This window comes from Geotrypetes seraphini, chromosome 8 (genome assembly GCF_902459505.1).
Source record: "Geotrypetes seraphini chromosome 8, aGeoSer1.1, whole genome shotgun sequence".
Taxonomy (NCBI): domain Eukaryota; kingdom Metazoa; phylum Chordata; class Amphibia; order Gymnophiona; family Dermophiidae; genus Geotrypetes; species Geotrypetes seraphini.
Window position 1 is genome coordinate 72,792,912 of NC_047091.1, and position 22,390 is coordinate 72,815,301.

At 45.9% G+C, this 22,390-nt stretch overlaps 1 protein-coding gene across 1 annotated transcript in view; it reads right to left on the bottom strand.

Moving 5' to 3' along the window:
- The window catches only part of NRXN2 (neurexin 2), a 1,565,743-nt gene that overhangs the window by 1,450,600 nt on the left and 92,753 nt on the right, over window positions 1–22,390 (bottom strand). The window contains exons 2-3 of the mRNA XM_033953607.1: window positions 11,514–12,690; window positions 4,564–4,581 (exon numbers count right to left, since the gene is read on the bottom strand). Of these exons, the coding sequence (XP_033809498.1) occupies window positions 4,564–4,581; window positions 11,514–12,228 (733 nt within the window). The 5' untranslated portion in view covers window positions 12,229–12,690. The remainder of the gene's footprint in view (window positions 1–4,563; window positions 4,582–11,513; window positions 12,691–22,390) is intronic.

Consider the following 22,390-nt stretch of genomic DNA (forward strand, 5'->3'; position numbering starts at 1 on the left):
TGGTAACAGAAGCTCTTAAAGAGAAAGAACAATATATAGAACTCCTAGCAAAAGACACTGAATCCCAGTATTTTGGCAGCTCTAAAATCAGCAGATCCTCCAGATCACACAGGACAAGCCATGCCAGCAAGTCCTCCACAGCATTCCTGGCTATTAAATTGTGAATGGAGACAGAATCTGTGAGAACAAAAGTTCTATATAGCCAACAAGAAGTGGCTATTGAAACGTGGAAATTAAGACTAGAGGAACAACAGAAAAAAGCAGCAATGGAAGAAGCAGCAGAGGCTGCTGATGCTGCGTGCAGAAAGGCAGAATTAGTAGAAGCCATGACAGCACTCAAAAAGACAGAGCTAGATATTGCCTTGAAGTTGCTCCAACAAGAGAAGAAAGCAGCCACCAATGAGGCTCAGATTAAGGTGCTGGAGGAAACCACAAGGGCTGAAGGCAGGGCGAGCCAGTTTAGCCATATCATAGCAGAGAATTCTGCCCAGTGCACAGCAGAATATGTAAAGGCTCAGGTCTCAGCGAAAGAGAGCAAACAATCACAGTCTGATTCAGAAGAGTCACTAGGTTCAGGGAAGACATGTTCTTCTACAGCAGAGTCCAGCTCACCTGGGTGAAACAAGTCTAAGGTGAAGCACGCCATCGAGACAATATTCAATTACAGTGATCCATATGCTATCACACACATTGATGCACTGCCACTGGCTCTCGCTCCAGGAAGGCACAGCGAGGAAAATGCTTCATTTGAAGCACAAACTCTGGTGCCATTCAGGAACTAGACTAAAGTAAAGACTGAGCAGCCAAGCCCAACTAAACACTCTGTGATTAAGCAAGAGGCACTTGACATGCCATACTCTGCACCTGACTCCAAGCAAACAGCAGCGAGTAGTCAGCCACAGATACCTGCTGCCAGAACGTTAGAGATCTTAGAGAGAGAACATAAGAACATAAGAACATAAGAACTGCCATCTCCGGATCAGACCCATGGTCTATCAAGTCCGGCGATCCGCACACGCGGAGGCCCAGTCAGGTATACACCTGATGTAGTTTTAGTCACCCATATCCCTCTATGCCTCTCATAAGGAGATGTGCATCTAATTTGCCTTTGAATCCCAGCACAGTGGATTCCTTGATAACCTCCTTTGGGAGAGCATTCCAGGCGTCTACCACTCGCTGCGTAAAACAGAACTTCCTGACATTTGTCCTGGACTTGTCCCCCCTTAGCTTCAAACCATGTCCTCTTGTCCGTGTCGTGTTGGACAATGTAAATAATTTATTTTCCTGCTCTATTTTATCGATGCCTTTCAGCATTTTGAACGTCTCGATCATGTCCCCTCGCAGCCTTCTCTTCTCAAGGGAGAACAGTCCTAGTTTCTTGAGTCGTTCCTCATATTCCAAGTTCTCCATACCTCTTATTAACTTCGTTGCTCGTCTCTGCACCCTCTCTAACAGTTTTATATCCTTCTTTAGGTTGGGAGACCAATGTTGGACACAGTATTCCAAGTGTGGTCTGACCATTGCTCTATAAAGCGGTATTATGACTTTCTCCGATCTACTCGTGATTCCTTTCTTTATCATGCCTAACATTCTGTTTGCTTTCTTTGCCGCTGCCGCGCATTGTGCCGACGGCTTCAGGGTCCTATCTATCAGTACACCCAGGTCCTTTTCTTGTTCGCTCTTACCCAGAGTTGCGCCTGACATTCTATACTCGTATTCCTTATTCTTACTACCTAAATGCATTACTTTGCATTTCTCCACGTTGAACTTCATCTGCCATTGATCTGCCCATTTCTCTAACTGATACAAGTCGCTCTGGAGTTCCTCGCTATCCTCCTGCGATCTGATTGCCCGGCATAGCTTTGTGTCGTCTGCAAACTTAATGATCTCACTGGATATTCCGTCTTCCAGGTCATTGATATAAATATTAAATAGGATCGGCCCAAGCACGGAGCCCTGGGCACACCACTAGTCACTTTCTCCCAGTCTGAGAACTTTCCATTTATGCCCACTCTCTGCTTTCTGTTTTCCAACCATTTGCCTATCCACCTTTGTATATCTCCCTCTATTCCATGGCTTTGTAGTTTCCTGAGAAGCCTTTCATGTGGAACTTTGTCGAATGCTTTCTGGAAGTCCAAATATATTATGTCCACCGGCATTCCACTATCAATTTGCTTGTTCACGGTCTCGAAAAATTGAAGTAAATTCGTCAAACATGATTTCCCTTTCCTGAACCCATGTTGACTGGGTTTCATCAAGTCGTGTGTATCTAGGTGCCGGACTATGCTATCCTTGATCAGTGCTTCAACCATCTTTCCAGGGACAGACGTAAGACTCACAGGTCTGTAGTTGCCCGGTTCCCCTCTCGATCCTTTTTTGAAAATTGGCGTGACATTCGCTATCTTCCAGTCTTCTGGTATCTGTCCAGTTCTGATTGTCAGATTGGCAAGTTTCTGCAATAGCTCTCCGATTTCAACCTTCAATTCCTTTAAAACTCTCGGGTGAATTCCATCCGGTCCAGGGGATTTGTCACTTTTAAGTTTGTCGATCTGGTAGTATATCTGGTCCAACTCCACTTCAACTGTGGTGAGGCTGTCTTCTATTACTCCACTAAACACTTTCACTGCTTCTGGTATTTTAGCGGTATCCTCCTCCGTAAAGACGGACGCAAAGAAGGAATTTAGTTTGTCAGCAATTTGTTTATCTTCCTTGATGTACCCTTTCCTTCCCTGGTCGTCCAGGGGTCCCACCGCCTCTTTTGCGGGTTTTTTCCCTTTCACGTATCTAAAGAAGGGTTTGAAGTTTTTGGCTTCTTGCGCTATTTTTTCCTCATAGTCCTTTTTGGCCTCCCTCACCGCCTTGTGACATTTCTTTTGATCATCTTTATGTATTTTCCATGCTTCGGTTGTTTTCATGTGTTTCCATTTTTTGAAAGAGTCCTTCTTTTCTTTTATGGCTACCCTCACCTGTCTGGTAAGCCATGCCGGTTCTCCCTTACCTTTTGTTCTCCCCTCTTTGGAGATCCTTGGAATGTGGAGATTCTGTGCTTCTGAGATAGTATTTTTCAGTAGGGACCATGCCTGGTCTACCGTTTCAAGTTTGTCCACCTTTTTCTTGAGTCGTTGTTTCACCATGGCTCTCATGCGATCGTATTTGCCCTTTTTAAAATTAAAGGTTTTGGTTAAGGTTTTGGCACGTTTTCTATTCCCGATGTCAAGCTTAAAGTTGATCACATTGTGATCGCTCGTCCCCAGCGGTACCGTAACTTCTACTTCTTTTGTCGGTCCCGTGAGGCCATTTAGTACCAAGTCCAGGGTGGCGTTGTCTCTTGTCGGCTCCTTTACCAATTGTTCCAGGAAGCAATCCCCTAGCACCTCCAAGAACTTGGCCTCCTTGCCGCAGTTGGAGGTTCCTAGTTTCCAGTCTATCCTCGGGAAATTGAAGTCTCCCAATATTATTATATTGCCCGTTTTGCTTTCTTGTTTGATTTCCTCTATCATTTCTGAATCAGTTTCCTCCGCCTGTCCTGGGGGACGATAATAAAGGCCAATTTTCATGTCTGCGCTGTTTTGGCCAGGAATCTTGACCCAGAGGGACTCTAGCTTCTCTTTTGTTTCCGTTGTAGCCACTTCAACAGATTTTATTCCTTCCTGAACATATAGGGCAATACCTCCACCCTTCTGCCCTACTCGATCTCTTCTATATAGTTTGTATCCCTGCAGTACGGTGTCCCATTTGTTTTCTTCATTCCACCATGTTTCTGTTATGCCAATGATATCCATGTTCTCATGTCTTGCTATCGTCTCTAGTTCTCCCATTTTGTTTCCTAGACTTCTAGCATTTGTATACATGCATTTAAGTTCCCTTCGTGTTACCTTTTTGGACTTTCTACTCTTGGTTGTCCTTACAGTTTCCTTTACGATATCCTTTACTGCTCCTGTGTTATCTCCCATGTTTGTTGTGTGGTCATCCCCTCCTGTGTCTGGGTTGTCCTTTCCTGCTTGTTCTCCTTTGTTGGCTGTGAGGTTGACCTCTCTTGTATATGAGTAGTAGTCCTTTGTTCCTACGTCAGGGCATCCTGTTGTCCGTACCATCGACCGGTCGTCGACTGTCGGCTTTCCCCTGTCCTTCAGTTTAAAGCCTTCTCTATTGCTTTCTTCATGTTGCCTGCCAAAACTCTTGCTCCTTCCTTGTTGAGGTGTAGTCCATCCCTTCTGTAGTACTTGCTTTTTCCCCAGAACGCCGTCCAGTTTCGCACGAAGTCGAAGCCCTCGTCTTCGCACCATCGTCTCATCCAGGCGTTGATCACTTGCAATTCCCCTTGTCTCTTTCCATCTGCTCTTGGTACAGGGAGGATTTCAGAGAAGGCCACCTTCACCTCCCTGATCTTCAGTTGTCTTCCGAGTGAGCGGAGCTGGCCCTTCATCTCTTCCCTGTCATACTTCCGCCCGCTCACATCATTTGTTCCCACGTGGATAAGCACAGCGGTGTCCACTCCCCTTGCGCCATCTATGATCCTGGAGATCCTGTTGGTCACATCCTTTACTCTTGCTCCAGGCAGACAGGTGACGACTCTGTCCTCTCTTCCTCCTGCGGTGTGGCTGTCCACGTGTCGTATGATGGAGTCGCCTACGATGATCCCCATCTTCTTTATTCGGGAGTTCCTTGGGGGGCGTAGGTCCACGTCCTTGGAGTAGGGCCAGTCATCTTCCTCCAATGCTACTCTTGAAATTGTTTCCTGTTCTTTGAGCGGGGGGGACATCTTCCTGTGCTCTCATTTTTCCTCCTGGTGTGCGGTTGTCTCCTACCTCGTCTTCGTTTTCTTCTGTGTTTGCATGGGTGTCTTCTCTATTCACATGGGTTTCCTGAGTACAGAAGATCTAGCAACATACATGACACACAAAAAGGTGGTGAACATGGGGCTCACCCAGTTTAACGACCACCCAGAAAGGTACCGAGGGTGGAAATCTAACTTTAAAAATGCCATAGCAGTTATGAAGCCCACACCAAGGTAAGAGATGAACCTGATGATGAGATGGTTGGGACCCGAATCATCAGAGAAGATACAGAAATTGAAAGATGCATTTCAGCATGACTCTCAAGGTCTGCAAGAAATGTGGGAGAGGCTCAAGCAGCAATATGGCAATCCAGAAGCTATCCAACAAACACTGATGACAAGAATAGAAAATTTTCCAAGAATCACCAGCAAAGATAATGACAAGCTACTGGATCTAGGAGACATTCTCCAGGAACTGGAAGCACTCAAAGCTGATCCGAGTTTTCCAGGCGTAAGTTACTTAGACACATCCTGTTGCATAAAAATGTTTACAGCAAAGCTGCCATAAGACATCAAGGAAAAACTGTCATCTATAGGCATGCAATATAAAGAAGACAATCAAGGGAAGTTCCATCATAAGAACATAAGAACTGCCATCTCTGGATCAGACCTTCGGTCCATCAAATCCGGTGATCCGCACACGCGGAGGCCCAGCCAGGTGTACACCTGACGTAATTTTAGTCACCCATATCCCTCTATGCCTCTTGTAAGGAGATGTGCATCTAGTTTGCTTTTAAATCCTAGAATGATGGATTCCGCAATAACCTCCTCTGGGAGAGCATTCCAGGTGTCCACCACTCGTTGCGTGAAGCAGAACTTCCTGATATTTGTCCTGGACTTGACTCCTCTTAGCTTCAGTCCATGTCCTCTTGTCCGTGTCACATTGGACATTGTAAATAATTTTTTTTCCTTCTCTATTTTGTCGATTCCTTTCAGTATTTTGAAAGTCTCGATCATATCCCCTCGCAGTCTCCTTTTCTCAAGGGAGAACAATCTCAGTCTCTTAAGTCGTTCCTTGTATTACAAGTTCTCCATACTTTTTATTAGCTTCGTTGCTCGTCTCTGCACCCTCTCCAGCAGTTTTATATCCTTCTTTAGGTTGGGAAACTGCTACCCCTACCACCTCAGAACCTGTTCAGGGAGAACAAGGAATACACGGAGAAAAGTAAGTGGTTACATTATAGAAGAAACAGATGGCAGCATCAAGAGAGATCTATCAAGTCTAATTGAGTGCAATCAAATACCAGTCATCAGAGAAGAAATCCCTATACTTGAGGTTGCACAGCAACACTTTAATTTGTAGCCAATAGCAGAGCATCTACAGCCAGTGGATCCAAAGGCCAAGATCCTACTCTTACTAGGAAGAGATATACCAGACTTTGTCAGAGTTCTTGAAACTGATGCTCCATATGCCTACTGCCCTGGGATGGGTGAAGTCTACCTCAATGGGCTGAGGAGACCCAAATATAAATATATACAAGATGTGCATTTTGGCCAATGGGTGTACCACCTTGTTCAAGTCTTGTCAGAACCATCTGCAAGTAAAAAGAGGTTTACAGCTGGGAAGATCCAGAACCTAGCTCAATCACCTTTTGGAACACTTCACACTCACCACCAAATCCAAAAGATAATCTGGGCTATATAGTGTCCCAAGTCACAAAGGATGATGGTAAACCAACTCTTTTAGTTGAGGATAGAGAGTTCCTGAAAATCATGGACCAGGAATTCTCCAGAGATTAGTCCTACCCTTTCAGACACCTAGAATATGACTTCCCAACAACAGAGAGCAAGTTCTTTCTCAACTTACTTCACTACAGAAGACCCTATGAAAGAAACCAGACAAAAGAGCACTTCATAACATTCATGCTGGATAATGACCATGCAGAATCAGTTCCACCATTGAGAGATAATGAAGAATGTTGGTACTTACCTATTTTTGGAATGTACCATCCACAAAAGCCAGGCCAGATCAGGGTTGTGTTCAACTCCAGTGCTTAATTTCAAAGAGTCTCCCTTAACAATGTGCTTCTTTCTGAACCCAACATGATCAACAGCTTACTAGGAATCCTGATTCACTTCAGAAAAGAACTTATCGCCATAACAACAGACATCCAGCAAATACAGAAACTACATGAGATTCTTGTCATATTGCAACCATGATCTCAATCGGGAGATTGTGGAATAAAGAATGAAAGTTCATGTCTTTGGTAATAGTCCATCACCTGCAGTGGCAACATATGGGCTTAGGAAGTCAGCCCAAGAAGGAGAGAAAGAGTATGGCACAGATGCCAGATACTTCTTTGAAAAAGGTTTTTATGTAGATGATGACTTGAAATCCTTGCCTACAGCCAGAGAAGCAATTGATCTGCTAAAAATAGGACAAGCAATGCTGGTAGAGGCCAACCTTAGGCTTCACAAAATCACTTCTAACAGTCCAGAAATAATGTCAACATTTCCTGCAGAGGATCATTTCAAGGATATAAAGGATCTAAATCTCAGAGTAGACAATTCACCACTGGAGAGAAGTCTTGGTCTGCACTGGGACCTATAGAAAGACATTTTTACATTTTGAGTGTCTACCTAAGAAAAACCATATACATGCAGAGGTGTTCTATTGACAGTTAATAATCTGTACAATCCACTGGGTTTCATGACTCCAGTAATCATTCAAGGGAAATCCCTACTAAGAAAGCTTTTGCAAAGTACTAATGAATGGGATGTTCCACTACCATCAGATATGTGACAAGAAGAGCAGAAATGGAAAGATTCTTGAAAGACTCTTGAAGAACTGCATATCTCACACATTTATGTTTCTGCAGCACTCAGTACTACAGAGAAATCTGCATCTTCTCAGATGCTTCTGAAAAAGTCATAGCCACAGTGGCTACTTCAAGCTACAGATGCAGATAGGGTATACCAAGTGGGATTCATCTTTGGCAAAGCCAAGTTATCGTCTCAACCTAATCATAGTATTCAACACTTGGAATTGTATGGATCAGTACTAGCTGTAGAAATAGCAGAAATAATAGTCAAAGAACTTGATATTCAACACAAACAGAGCAGTGGCATATATGCCAACAAATTAGAATCCAGCTCATTGTGCAACCAGAGACATGACATCATCATAGCTAATATAAACTACCTGGTTAACAGGGCCAGAATTTCTCCTGAAACCTGGTCATACATTCTCAGCTATGGAGAACTCTTTTGAACTCATAGACCATAATTCTGAGAACAGTCCAGAGGTGAACAGTCTTCAGATCACCAAGATCAACTTGGCACTACATAGGAACCTGACCATCAGAGTTCTAAAGAGGACAACACAGTTCTTCAGCAGCGCAATCACTGACCCAGTGATCTTTCCACATCGTGAAGAAACATGATGATGAGGACGTCATGAACCGGTGTCCATTCCAGAGACTCTCTTACGTTGTTTGTTTGTCTGTGTTTAGTCTTTCGTTTCAGCTCCTACTAGACAGCCAGAGAGAATTTGGCTGTATGTCAGAGACATCATGACAAACCGGAAGGCATCAAGTTTCAAGTTCCAGTTGCTCATGGACTTTGAATGGATTATGTGGCATTATTAAGTTTGAATAGTAATAGTGGTATCTACAGATACCAGGCGATATTCATGTGAAGAGAGTGCTTGTTTTTAGATATGTAAACAGAGTGCACCGCTATTTGCCTGGTAGACTGAGCTCCCCTTTCTCCTAACTACTTCTCTTGTGTGTGTGGAAATAGACTCCATTTTAGAGCTGCCCATAGAGAAAGTACTGTTCCCCTCCTGGCTTTTATCTTTGTATCTGCTATCCTCTAAGGGCCAGTTGCACTAAAGTCAGCGATCATCTAACTATCGTTGCTAAACCAGTTTTGACTGGTTTAGCAACGGTCACCTTTACCAACCCGATGCAGAAAATGGCTCACCACGTGGTTTTCTGCACGACCGCTTATTCTCTGATCTGAATATGCAAATAAGTTCATTAATATTGAAATGCCATGTAAACTAGCAGAGCAATTGATGCTCTAACATGGCCTCCCGATGCACAAAAATGGTGATCATTTTTAGTGATCCAAAAAATGTGAGAAGCCTTAGGCATCTAGGCCAATCAGGGCCTTGGGCTCCTCCCTCTGTATCCTGTGTGATGCACAGGGAGGAGCCTAAGGCACTTCCCTTTGAGAGGGGTCTTACGTGTCTGAGCCAATCAGGGCCTTGGGCTCCTCCCCGTGCATCACATGATGCACTGAGGAGGAAAGGTCTGTCATTTTTGATTGGTGGGTCTTGAAGGTGGAGGGACCATGCTTTCCTCCTGCTTCCATCTTCGGAAAAAGGTACCGGGGGGGGGGGGGTCAGGGGAGAATCCGGTGGTAGGAGGAAGTGGGTATTCCTCCTGCCTTTTTTTTTTGGGTGGGGGAAGAGGTAAGTAGGGGGTGGTTCAGGGGGACCTCTGTTGGAAGGGGGTGTGGGCTTCCCTCCTGCCAACTTTCTCTCATGCAGGGGGGAGAGGTTGGCATGGCAGGAAGGAAGTGGGCATCCCCCTGCCTATTTTTTCTCACAGGGGAAAGTTGTCATGGCAAGAGGAAGTGGGCATCCCTCCTGTGGTTTCGCTGCCACGGGGGAGGGTGGGGTTTGGCATGGCAGGATTGATGTGCATTCCCCCTGTCAATTTTTGCTAGCTCTGGGGGAGGGGGGTTTTCCTGGTACTGTGTTCATCAGGTTTGTTGGGAGGGGCAGTCTTCAGGGGGGGCTTTTTTCTTTTTCTTTTTTATGTAGCAGATATTGTGCGCATGTGTGAGAGTCGCTCTCACAGCAATCAATTGGACGGGAGAGTGGGGGATTATGACAAACCTCCTTGTGAATGAAGCAAACTTTTTAGTGCATCAATAGCTCTTTTTGAATCAGCCAAAAATCAGATTGGAGCAAACCCACACAGTCTTACTGATCCTCTGCCCTAAGTAAGATGTTGCTAAGCTTTAAAATACAGTATTACCATTTTACAGAGGTATGTGAAAATACACTCCCAGCTTGCCCTAATCTTAGAGGTGCTGGTTGAGTGAATACTGTGAGAAGAAATTCCTTAAGATCTACTGAACTGTAAGTTTATTTATTTCTTTGTTTTGGTTTTATTAAAGAAAGCTTGTTTAAGGAATCAGAGTCCAGCCTGGTATTATTATAGGCTACAGATCCAATGAGTTTATCTGCCAGGGATCCTCTGGGATAAGACTCAGAACAGTGAAAATCAGAAGCTGCTTGACAATCCTCAGAGTTGAGAGTGAAAGGTCAAAATAGGGACAGTGTCATAGGACTTAAGCATCTCTGATGACATCTAGAAGAGGCCCAGAGAAAAAAGTGCCTCTTTCTGATTACCAGAGGATATGGCGGTGATGACTTAAGGATAATTTCTTAAAAGAAAAGTCCATAAGCTGTTATATTAAGATGGACTTGGAGAAATCCACTGCCTATTTCTAGGATAAGCAGCATAAAATCTGTTTTACTCTTTTGGAATCTTGACAGGTACTTGTGACCTGGATTGGCCATTGTTGGAAACAGGATACTGAGTTTTATGGACCTTCAGTCTGTCCCAGTATGCCATCCCTTATGTTATGTTAAGATGATTTGCGGCACGAGGTTTTCAAATTCAAATTTATAGCCTGAATTCTTAAAGCTTTTTCCCCATTTTCTCTGTATGAGTAAACAATTTTAGTAGGGCTGCAGATTTAACACATTAAATTTTTAATGCTCAATAAAACATTTAATTGCGATTAATGCAGCAGGCAGAAGGCTGGCTCTTCCAAACCCAGAAACAGGAAGTTACATCAGGCTTTGATATAACTGACTGTTTCTGGGTCTGGCAGAACAAAGCATAGGCTACCCCTCCTCCCTCCCTTTGAAGCTTTGGTTTCACCTCACTCCAAAGAGCTGTATGACCAGCATTGTACGGCCAGACCAGTGTGAGGCCTTTAGCATCTTTGTATGCTCAAGGTCGGCAGGCTTCTGCCCCCACCAAACTTCCTGTTTTGGAGAGGACTGAAGCCAGCCGGCTGGCCTTGAGGATGTGTAGATGATGATGGTCTTGTACCAGGCCGGCTGTCCTACAGCTACCTCAATGCCAGTTCCTGCAGATTTTTTCCACCCCTGGACCACCCAGCACGAGGAAACCCATTGCAGTTGTTTGCTTGCTCCACTCTTGCCAATAGGTGAGACCTCTTTTTTTGGGGGGGGGGAAGTTTTTGTGGGGTTGTTTTGTTGTTTTTTTTTTTTAATACAAGGAAATAGAGAGGGCAAATGTATATGGAAGGGGGAGAGAGAGTTGAGAAAAGGAGAGAGTAGACATTGGATGCAATTGGAAGGAAGAGAGTCCAGAAAAGGAGAGTGCAGATGGCTTTAGAGGACAGAGAGAGAGCAGACACTGTTGCATATTGCATATATAAGTGACATATATTTTTTATAGGGATGGAACAAGGAAGAGAGATGTTGGACTGGGGGGGATGGGCAGAGGGCAGAGGCGGGACACTCTCCCAATATGCACAAACACAGAACATGAATCAAAAGAGCAGAATGGAAGAAACTGATACACGATCAACCTCAGTACCTAGATCGTCCCTTTATACATCACAATCCCATGCACCCATTTCTTAATCCTCTTTAGAGGAAGTGGAAGGCCAAGTTGCTTCTTACCTTCATTGCAGAACTTCCCCTGGAATCCTGTCAGGCTGCAGTCACAGTACACCTCCCCATTGGCCGCCGAGCAGACGCCTCCATTCATACATGGGTTTTGCTTGGAGCAAAGATACTCCACATCACTACGGATGCCCTGGTTCCCCAGCATTGCTGGGGGCATGCCCCCCACCTTCAGGTTAGCCACCAGCCCTCTAAAGGGTTGTTCATACTTGACAGTGCTGAGGGTAAGAGCAGACAGGCGCACATCAGCTGGAATTCCCCCTACAAAGAGGTCGCTTACTACCGACATATCCCGTCGTTTAGACTTGACCTCTGCAGTCTTGGTCTCACCATCTACCTTGAGTGTGGTCTCTCGGTAGCGACGGGTGAGAAGCACCATATGCCAGCGGTCATCAGCAACAGGTGTCTCCAGGTGAAGTGTGGCAGGCTCTGCACAAGAGATGGTAAAACGCAGACGGAGCCGCCCATCTACCACCAGCATTTCCAGGAAATCACAATTTCCACCGTCATCCATGTAGAGGACCAAAGCATGAGAGGTATTGGTCCGCAGACTGAAGCTAAGCTCCCCCACCGAACCTGCCTCCCAGCGGGCATAGCGAGCCCATTGCCCCGGGCCACCTCCAAACTCCAGAGCAGCTCCGGGTCCCAGCAGGCCCACTAGAAAGAGCCCAGCACACAGCATTGCCACTTGGGCCCTTGGGCAGGCAATCATCCTCTGCTCCTCCTCTTCAACTGTTCTTAGACATCACCATCAGAACCAGAGGTCAGGGAATCCTAATGTTGGCTTATAGATCTGTTCACCAAAGATTAATGAGCAGAAATATCCAGAAGAGGGTCCTTGAGGTCAGAAAGGTGGTAGGGGTCTGGAAAAAAGGCACCAAGATCTTGATAAAGAGATCATAGGACCTCCCCACATCAAAACCCTTTACACAATGTTTACCAGATGTCTCTACCCAAAAACAAGGGCTCCATCCACACACACTGGACTGATTAAAGCTTTGAGGTTGCGTGAGAAATCTGCGGGACAGTGAAGAACAGGGACTGTTCACCAGTGAATGCCTGGATGAGTGGTTCAGCTGTTTCCTCTTTTGAAGATGAGCTGTAGTTTTGTTCCTTTACATTTTTCCCATCTGGGGAGGGCGTATTCACAGGCTGGCTAGGGGACCACCAAGAGCTGCAGGAAGACAGACAAAACAGAAAAGAGAAAAAACTTTATTTACTCTGTAGGGAGAAAAGGAAAGTGGATAAAGGAAGGGAACAACAGAAGAAAGGATATTGAAAAAGAATATAGTCAAGGTTAACAGATTGTAAAGTAGAAACAACCCCCGTTAGGGGATCATTTTTCCTAGTTCTCTAACTGACCCCTTCCCCATCTTCCTCATCCCTTTTCCCCACCATAGCACTCTTGTGATCTCATGATTCCTCCTTGAGTTCAGCGAGACACTTCAGGAAGCCTCCATTTGGACCTGGAGAGAGGTGATAGCATCCCTGCACATCTGTACAGAGAGATAACACAATAGGGATTGGTAGCTAGCCTCTGCTCACCCTTTGTGCTGCTCTCGCTGTCATCCTCATTGGTGCATTCATTCAGAGTCAGAGATGTTTCACACCTGACTGGTTATACAAATGAGACCTAGAGCGTAGGAGGGAGACCCAAGCTTCCCGAGACCCCACTGAAGCAAAATTATTTTTACTCAAGTTAGATGTCTGGGCATTGAAGCAGACCAAGTTAGGCCTTGGAAGAGAACTTTTATTCATTCTGTTTTGCACAATTTACAAGCAGTTTAGAAATGCATGGGGTTAGGCAAACCAAATAAAAATGAGATGATTACAAGAAATTTACTCTTTTTCATGAGCAGCTGATCTTGGGCAAAGAAGGGGCATGATCTGCTAATAACCTATCTTTTCCGTTTACCTGTACTCCTCCACAGTCTCTGATCAACAGAAGAGTTCTCCCAGTTGTCTATCCTTCCTCCCACAGTCTCTGACCTATTGGAAACCTCTCTTCGCAGCTTGTGTTCCCTTGCAAAGTAATTCACTTGGCTGCCTGTATTCTTTTCCAGAGCTTCTGAGCAACAGAAGAGCCCTCTTGGTTGCCTATGCTCCCCCTTCACATTCTGACCAATGGAAGAATTGTCCCACCTATCTATGCCCCGACCCCCCCCCCCCCCCCCCCCACACACACACACACACACAGACACACACTACAGTCTCTGACCTATTGGAAAGCTCTCACGGTTGTTTGTGTTCCCTCATCCAAATTCTTACCTATAGAATAGCTCTCTTAGCTGCCTGTGCTTCCTTCCACTGTCTCTAACCAATGGAAAAGCTATTTTAGCTGTCTGTGATCCCCCTCACACAGACTAGAAAATTCTTAAAAGCTTGCCATGGAAGTAAGACTGGTTGTAGCCAGTCTTACTTCCACGGCAGCTCAGCCTCCAATGCTCAAAAGGGTTGGGGGGGGGCTTTTACCAATCGTGGTAGCAGCCACCGAGAACCCTGCATCCCAAGGAGCTCATTAGTATTAAAATGAGCACTACTTGTAATGCACAGAAGCGAGCGCCCACCTCTTACCATGTAAAATTTCCCGGCAAACCTGGAGCTGCCGTTAACTATTTGTGTCCCATACCTGAAGTCAGAACGCAGATGTTAGGCATGGGACTCACACACAAAACATACACGATAGCTGCATCCATATCACGACTGAAACAAACACACATTACTACTACTACTTATCACTTATATAGTGCTCAAAGACATACGCAGTGCTGTACATTTTGACATTTATAGACGGTCCTTGCTCAGAAGAGCTTACAATCTAACTTGGACGGTGACATGTCAATACCGCGGAGGACAATGGCGTACCAACAATCCCAAGCCGACATTTGAGTGCAGGAAAAATACGTGCCACCACTTTGAGGCTTTCCCTTGTGCGCTCTAAGTGAAGATGTGGGGGGACCCCCTACTACACTTTGAAGTCCTTGTGCTCCTGTTGGGAGGGGGGATTCCCCCACTACACTGAAAACTCCCGAAGAGCGAAAACAGGAAGGAGAACGGGAGTTTTCAGTGTAACCCCCCCCCATGGGAGCGCGAGGAGTTCTAAGTGTAGTTTGGAGGTTCCCCCCCACCACCACTTCAAAGCATAAAACATAAGGCCTCAAAGCGGCGGAAGCAGCAGCGCACATTTGGCCTGCACTCAAATGTCGAAGTGAGATTATCGGTGCTCCGTTATCCTCCGCGCTTTTGACGGTGTACCAACTTGGACAGACAGACATGATATATAGGGTTGGGGATGCAGAACCCAAGGTGAGAGGAGTTAGGAGTTGAAAGTACTCTCAAAGAGGTAGGCTTTTAAATGGGCCTTGAACACTGGCAGAGACAGAGACGGGCACACCCAAAAATAAGCTTACTGGAGAACTCTGACAATTAGGAACAGTACTGGGCCTGTGCACTAGAGCTGAGCTTACAGTTCAGCTCTTGTGCACAGACACAGCTCCTTCCCCTTTCACCAGGATACTCAGCACAATTGTATGCATATGATTTGCATGCAATTTGTGCTGAGCATACCCTGGCAAAAGAAAAATTGCTCCCAACCCAGTGTTTTTTACCAGGTTGCCGGAGCTTTGTGCATCCTGCACTTGGTCAAAGTGAGTTGCTGAAAGCCAATAAAATCACCGTTGCAAGGAGACTCCAAAAATGCAGCTTAAAATATGTTACGAAAGTACACATGCTCTGACTGGTGACTGAAAATCAGCATTTGTAGATTCAGCCTGTGTGTAACTCTATTACCCATTTAGATCCCGATTACACTCTGAAATCTATCCCATGAGGTCTACAAGAAAGAGAATGCAGCCAGGCAGGTGAGTGAAAACCAGGCCGAGATGGAATGAGGAAAGCAAGCATGTGTTATTTATCGATCGCCTTAAGCAACCTCCCCACACCCTTCTGACTGAATTTCCTTCACCCTCTCTGCCTTTAGTTTTGTGTGACTCCTGGCTCTCTAATACCGAGTGCCCAAACAAATCACAGAAATAAATTCTCAAAACGTACAGAACATTTTTTTTTTAATAATAAGGGAATGCTCAGACCCAGTGCAAAGTGTAATGAAACACAGCAAGGGTCACAGAAGGGACCATCATGGCATACACGGTCCCAACTGCCAAACAATGTACCGTAAATGCTTGTATATCAATGCACATAAATGACACTTATCTTGTTAAATGTTGTGGCGGTTGCCATTCTGTGGCCAGCTGCAAATCAACTTAAACACGTGACTGAAATCCCAATCGAGCCGGGCCTGAAAACGGTTTCTTCAGGAGGGGTAACTGATCGTAGCCACATCTAACGGCGGGGCTTGCCAAACTGGCACTACTACAAGGGTCCAGCGGCAACAAGGGGGCATCCGTGGAAAATCAGGGGCGGGAAACTGCACGGGGACACCAGGAAATTCTTTTTTACTGAAAGGGTGGTTGATCGCTGGAATAGTCTTCCACTTCAGGTTATTGAGGCCAGCAGCGTGCCTGATTTTAAGGCCAAATGGGATAGACATGTGGGATCTATTCAAAGAGATAGGTAGGGGAGGGTCATTGGGGTGGGCAGACTAGATGGGCCGTGGCCCTTATCTGCCGTCTATTTCTATGTTTCTATGTTACTCACTCATAGCTGATACACTTTGGAAGTTGTTATCACAGATATATAACGTTCCCCATTATTTATAGTGTATAGTCTCTAAAACCCTGAACACATGGATCTCGCAGCTGTATATCTACCCCACGCGTTCTATATACCTGGCGACATCCCTTCCCTTCCTTATCCCTTGTTTTACTTTTCTCTCTCCCTCATGCTCATCATGGTGCCTGTTCCTCTTCCCGCCATGCATTTATTTCTCTTGTCAACCTCTTTGTTTACCGTAAGAAAGGACAGATGTACATTTTGCACCAATTCTCAAGCGAAATGAAAATGTACACACTCCCAACTGTTTTTCTTGCAGGCACATTTTCACTGGAAAAGCATTCGTGATGAGCTGCAAAGGCAATCCACTCACAAACTTTTTCTCCCCCATCCCCCATCCCCTTAGGAATGTTCCCTCCTAACTGGAAGGATGTGTTTGGAAAGTGTATTCCTTTTAACTCCCATGTTGCTTTCCATGTTACTTCTTGTCATTTTTAAGCCAAAACAGTAGGAAAAGAGGCAAAATCTACCACCCTCAATATTCAATCTGTGGGGGTCAGTGTTTTGGTTTTTTTTTAAGCACTGACAACTAGGGGCTGAATTTAGCCGTGATATTCAGAGCTGGCATTTATCAGGGCTCTGTCTCTCTCCCGGAAGTTAACCAGTAAGTAGGATGGTAGTGGGATGTCTTAATACAAGCAGGGCTTAATTTGTGCAAAATACAAAAACACCCACTCTCTCTGTATACATAAATCAATAATTTAACCATATTCAAAGTGCGCAGAACCAATCAAATGGTAATAGAAAGATCACGTCGGGGTATTACCCCTGGAGAAAATCTTCACTTGTTCAATCATCGCACTTTAAAGATTATATTGGTTATGATTCCAACTGCTCAAAATATATAAACCATTCAACAATTATTGTGTACCCATCTTGGGTGTCTAACTCTTCCAGGTTCTGACGCGTTTCGCCAGACCAGGCTTCCTCGGAGAACCCACACGAAAGATGTCTCAAAGTGATTGTGATCTTATGCTCTTTCCTACTTGCTTCATCATAATCAGGCCTTAATTTTTCTTGCGTAAACAAATAAAGCTAGGGAGGCGTGGTTTGGTGCAGGTATGTAGGCGACCCTAATGCGCATGCTTGAATTTTTTCCCGCCTATAGAAGCTGTCAGTCGCTGGCAGACCGCTGATGAATGAGGAAGTGTAAGTAAGCGCCGTCCAATTTTCATTTTTGACAAAATGACAGAAAAAGTTGAACGCTACTGCATTAAATTTTGTTTCTTTTTATGCACGTCCAGGACAGGGTAGGAGGGTTTATTTCTTGATTAAATTGTTAGATGGGAGGGGAGGGATATTTTTCTTCTGCATTGTTATTGATGGAATTTAAGTGCTTACGTTGATTATTAATGTCTGGATAATTCCTTGCACTTTGTATTAGTTATGAAAATTAATAAAGATTTAAAAAAAAAAAATTTGTGTAAAGCTTGGCTATTCACAAGTGGAAACGATCCTCAAGATTCAACAGGCCTTTGGGGACGAAGCAATGGGCACCACACAGATAAAGGAGTGGTACAACTGCTTCAGAGATGGCCACACATCAGTGTGGCAGCCTACGGGGACTACTTTGAAGGAGATAATAGTATAAGATTTCTGTTTCTGAATACGAGTATTTTTTATGAATAAAGGTCTGATACTTTTTGAACAGCCCTCGTATGTGCTGCTTGTGCCATCCTCACTGCCATCTCTCTGATGCAACTTCTTGTTCCCACATAGGTGGGAAGTGTCAGAGAGAGGGTTGGCAATGAGGGGGGGGGGAGCAAAGCAGTGCGAACGAACCACAGCTTGCTGCCAGACAACTTTTAAAAGGTACACAATGCGGGGGGAGAGGAGAGAAGAAGGGTGTTTGAGAGACCAGCTGGGCAAGAGAGAGGAAGAACAAATGCTAGACATTGGGAGGTAGGGAGAAAAGATATGCTGAACCATGGGGAGAAAAGACATGCTGGACCATTTTAGGTGGTAGGAAGAGGAGGAGTTTTACACTTCCTTCGTTCTCTATGGTGGTTAACTGTACATTTTCAGTTTCAGATATTATTATACCTAGCTTTTAAAGCCTGCCATCTGAGTATTCCCTCATATTTATCAGTATTGGTTATCACATACACTCCCACTCGCTCACTGCGCTTTCTTGACAGCCATCACATAGTAAGCTTTTTTTTTGATGAAGGGAGTACTATAAATTCACAAGAATTCAGCATTTTCCCTTTTGGTTCCTAAATTTTGGAATGCTTTACCTGCATAAATATCCTTCACAAAATTTAAAGTTCAATTGAAAACTCTTCATTTTGAATCAGCCTAAGGGTCGGCACATACAGTGTATGATGCTTAAGTTCTGCCTGGCCTGATCACATTTGAGCAGTTTCTTTCCTTGTGTGTTTTACCCATTTCTCCCCCCCCCCCCTCTTTCTTTCCCATCCACTTAGCTATGTATACTCATGTGTCTGATTGTTAAACTTTTCTATTGATTTTAGGGTGTCCTGCTCTTAATTTTATTGATTATACAGTGGTGCCTCACACAACGAACTTAATTGGTTCCAGGAGCAAGTTTGTTATGTGAAACGTTCGTTATGTGAAACGCGTTTTCCCATAAGAATACATGTAAAAAAAAATAATTCGTTCTGCAGCATAAAATATGCTAAGATGACATAAAAAAAGATAAATTTTTGGTTATTATTTTTATTTAGATACATCTAAAAACATAATTGTTTTTTAAAACAACACACATTTTTTAAATTTAAAGACAGACTAAGTAGAGTCTAATTTTACAGTGAGAGAGGGCAGAGTCTCAGCGGCAAAAACTGGGACTTAACTGTTCATTTTTTTTTTTTTTTTCTACCGTGTTTCCCCGATAAGGCAGGGCCATCAAATAAGACAGCCCCCCCTTTTTAGAAAAAAATGTAAAATAAGGCACCCCCCCGCAAATAAGCCACCCACCGATACCTGCGCTTACCCGAATCGGGTGGTACGGTGGGTGACTCCGTGTGGTCCCTGGCACCCCCGACACGATCGGGGCAAGAGGGAGCTCAAGCCCTCTTGCCCCCCCGACTCCCCGACACGATCGGGGCAAGAGGGAGCTCAAGCCCTCTTGCCCCCCCCGACTCCCCGACACGATCGGGGCAAGAGGGAGCTCAAGCCCTCTTGCCCCCCGACTCCCCGACACGATCGGGGCAAAAGGGAGCCCAAGCCCTCTTGCCCCGCCGATTCCCCAACTCCCCGACAATATCGGGCCAGGAGGGAGCCCAAGTCCTCCTGGCCACGGCGACCCCCTAACCCCACCCTGCACTACATTACGGGCAGGAGGGATCCCAGGCCCTCCTGCCCTCGACGCAAACCCCCCTCCCCCCAACGACCGCCCCCCCCAAGAACCTCCGACCGCCCTCCCAGCCGACCCGCGACCCCCCTGGCCGACCCCCACGACACCCCCATCCCCCTTCCCCGTACCTTTCTGTAGTTGGCCGGACAGACGGGAGCCAAACCCGCCTGTCCGGCAGGCAGCCATCGACGGAATGAGGCCGGATTGGCCCATCCGTCCCAAAGCTCCGCCTACTGGTGGGGCCTAAGGCGCCTGGGCCAATCAGAATAGGCCCGGGAGCCTTAGGTCCCTCCTGGGGGCAGGGCCTGAGGCACATGGTCGGGTTGGGCCCATGTGCCTCAGGCCCCGCCCCCAGGAGGGACCTAAGGCTCCCGGGCCTATTCTGATTGGCCCAGGCGCCTTAGGCCCCACCAGTAGGCGGAGCTTTGGGACGGATGGGCCAATCCGGCCTCATTCCGTCGATGGCTGCCTGCCGGACAGGCGGGTTTGGCTCCTGTCTGTCCGGCCAACTACAGAAAGGTACGGGGAAGGGGGTTGGGGGTGTCGTGGGGGTCGGCCAGGGGGGTCGCGGGTCGGCTGGGAGGGCGGTCGGAGGTTCTTGGGGGGGGCGGTCGTTGGGGGGAGGGGGGTTTGCGTCGAGGGCAGGAGGGCCTGGGATCCCTCCTGCCCGTAATGTAGTGCAGGGTGGGGTTAGGGGGTCGCCGTGGCCAGGAGGACTTGGGCTCCCTCCTGGCCCGATATTGTCGGGGAGTTGGGGAATCGGCGGGGCAAGAGGGCTTGGGCTCCCTTTTGCCCCGATCGTGTCGGGGAGTCGGGGGGGCAAGAGGGCTTGAGCTCCCTCTTGCCCCGATCGTGTCGGGGAGTCGGGGGGGCAAGAGGGAGCCAGGCGGAGAGAGGGCAGTTAAGCAGTGCCTGCGCGGAAGGATGCAGCTCGGGCGACTTCGTTGTGTGAAACGAAGTTCGTTGTACGGATCAAGACATAAAGTTCGTTGTGCGCAGCGTTCGCTGTGCGAGGCGTCCATTATGCGAGGCACCACTATTTCTATGTAAACCACTTTGACCTGATCTCAGTGAAGGAGAAATGTTGGACACAGAAGAGGGGCAGGAAGAGAGAATGAGATTCTCATTGTGACTAGGAAAGAATGTGGAGATGCTGACTGGGGAGGAGGAAGGGAAGAGAAGAAGGGGAGGGGGAGAAATATCCTGTCTGTTGTTGGGAGCAGGTTGGAATTTTGTGGATGAAGAACACGTTTACACTTCTCCTTCCATATTCGCTGTGGTAGGGGATTAACAGACCCGCGAACAACTTTTTCATATGTTATTTGCTGTTTTCCATTAAAAAAAACATTGTGAATATGGGGAAACCGCGAATAAGATGGTGGGAGACCTGGCCTGTTCCTGAAGGAGAGGCAAAACACAGTGAAGACAGTGCCGGGAATCAGTGACTTTCTCTGTAAACGCATGGAATCAGCAATTTCTCTATGCACGCTGACGTAATTTGGGGGGAGGAGTCAGCAAGCTATAAACCGTGAATAATTGAAACCGCGATTGCTGAAACCGCGTATACGTAGGGAGAAGTGTACATTTAATTCATATTATCTTTACCATATTAACAATGCAGTGGTGCCTCACACAACGAACTTAATTGGTTCCAGGAGCAAGTTTGTTATGCGAAAAGTTCGTTATGTGAAACGCGTTTTCCCATAACAATACATGTTAAAAAAAATAATTCGTTCTGTAGCATAAAATATGCTAAGATGACATAAAAAAAGATAAATTTTTTGTTATTATTTTTATTTAGATACATCTAAAAACATAATTGTTTTTTAAAACAACACATCACCTTTCACCTGCCTGTCCTTAATCCAAATTGCTAATAGCCTCTCCATTTCCTCGTGGATTGAAGACCTATGTTTTTCATGAAATAGTTTTGATACTCCTTTGGCTACTTTGGCTGATTTTATTGCATCCTTATTTGTCAAAATGGTGAAAATGGTGGTTTTGCTGAGGCCAAACTCTTTGACGAGGTCACACTGTTTTACCCCACATTCACTCCTTCTAATTATTTCCCGTTTAATTTCAACAGAAATCACCTTCCTGCTTTTTTTAGAAGCCATGATATACTGTATAAACAAGAATTTTACAGTGAGAGAGGGCAGAGTCTCAGCGGCAAAAACTGGGACTTAACTGTTCATTTTTTTTTTTTTTTCTAGCATCGGGGAAGCGGCGAGAGTAGCTCCGCCCCCCCCAACGCATCAGCAGTAGGCGCCGGGCCCCTGCGAGCCGACGGTCCGCCACTGCACAGGGAGCCAGGCGGAGAGAGGGCAGTTAAGCGCAGTGCCTGCGCGGAAGGATGCAGCTCGGGCGACTTCGTTGTGTGAAACGAAGTTCGTTGTAGGAAGCAAGACATGAAGTTCGTTGTGCGCAGCGTTCGCTGTGCGAGGCGTTCGTTATGCGAGGCACCACTGTATTTCTTTTTGTTTTTTTCATTTTTCATGTATATACAAGTATCATTATATTAAACCCTCCCCCCGTTTACAAAACCACACAAGAGCTAAATGCTCTGCGCTGCTCCAACACTCGTAGGAACTCTACGACTGTCGGAACAGGGCAGAGCATTCAGCACACCGGCCGGTGGTTTTGTAAAAAAAAGAAAAACGGAGGTAAATCAGCAAGGGTCCTTTTTTTCAAGCTGCAGTAAAAAGTGGCCTTAGCAAACACTTACACGGGTCTTTCCCGCATGCTAAGGCCATTTTTACCGCAGCAGTAAAATTGCCACACACTAGATTTCCTATCAGCACGTGGCCATTACAAAAGAATAGCGATA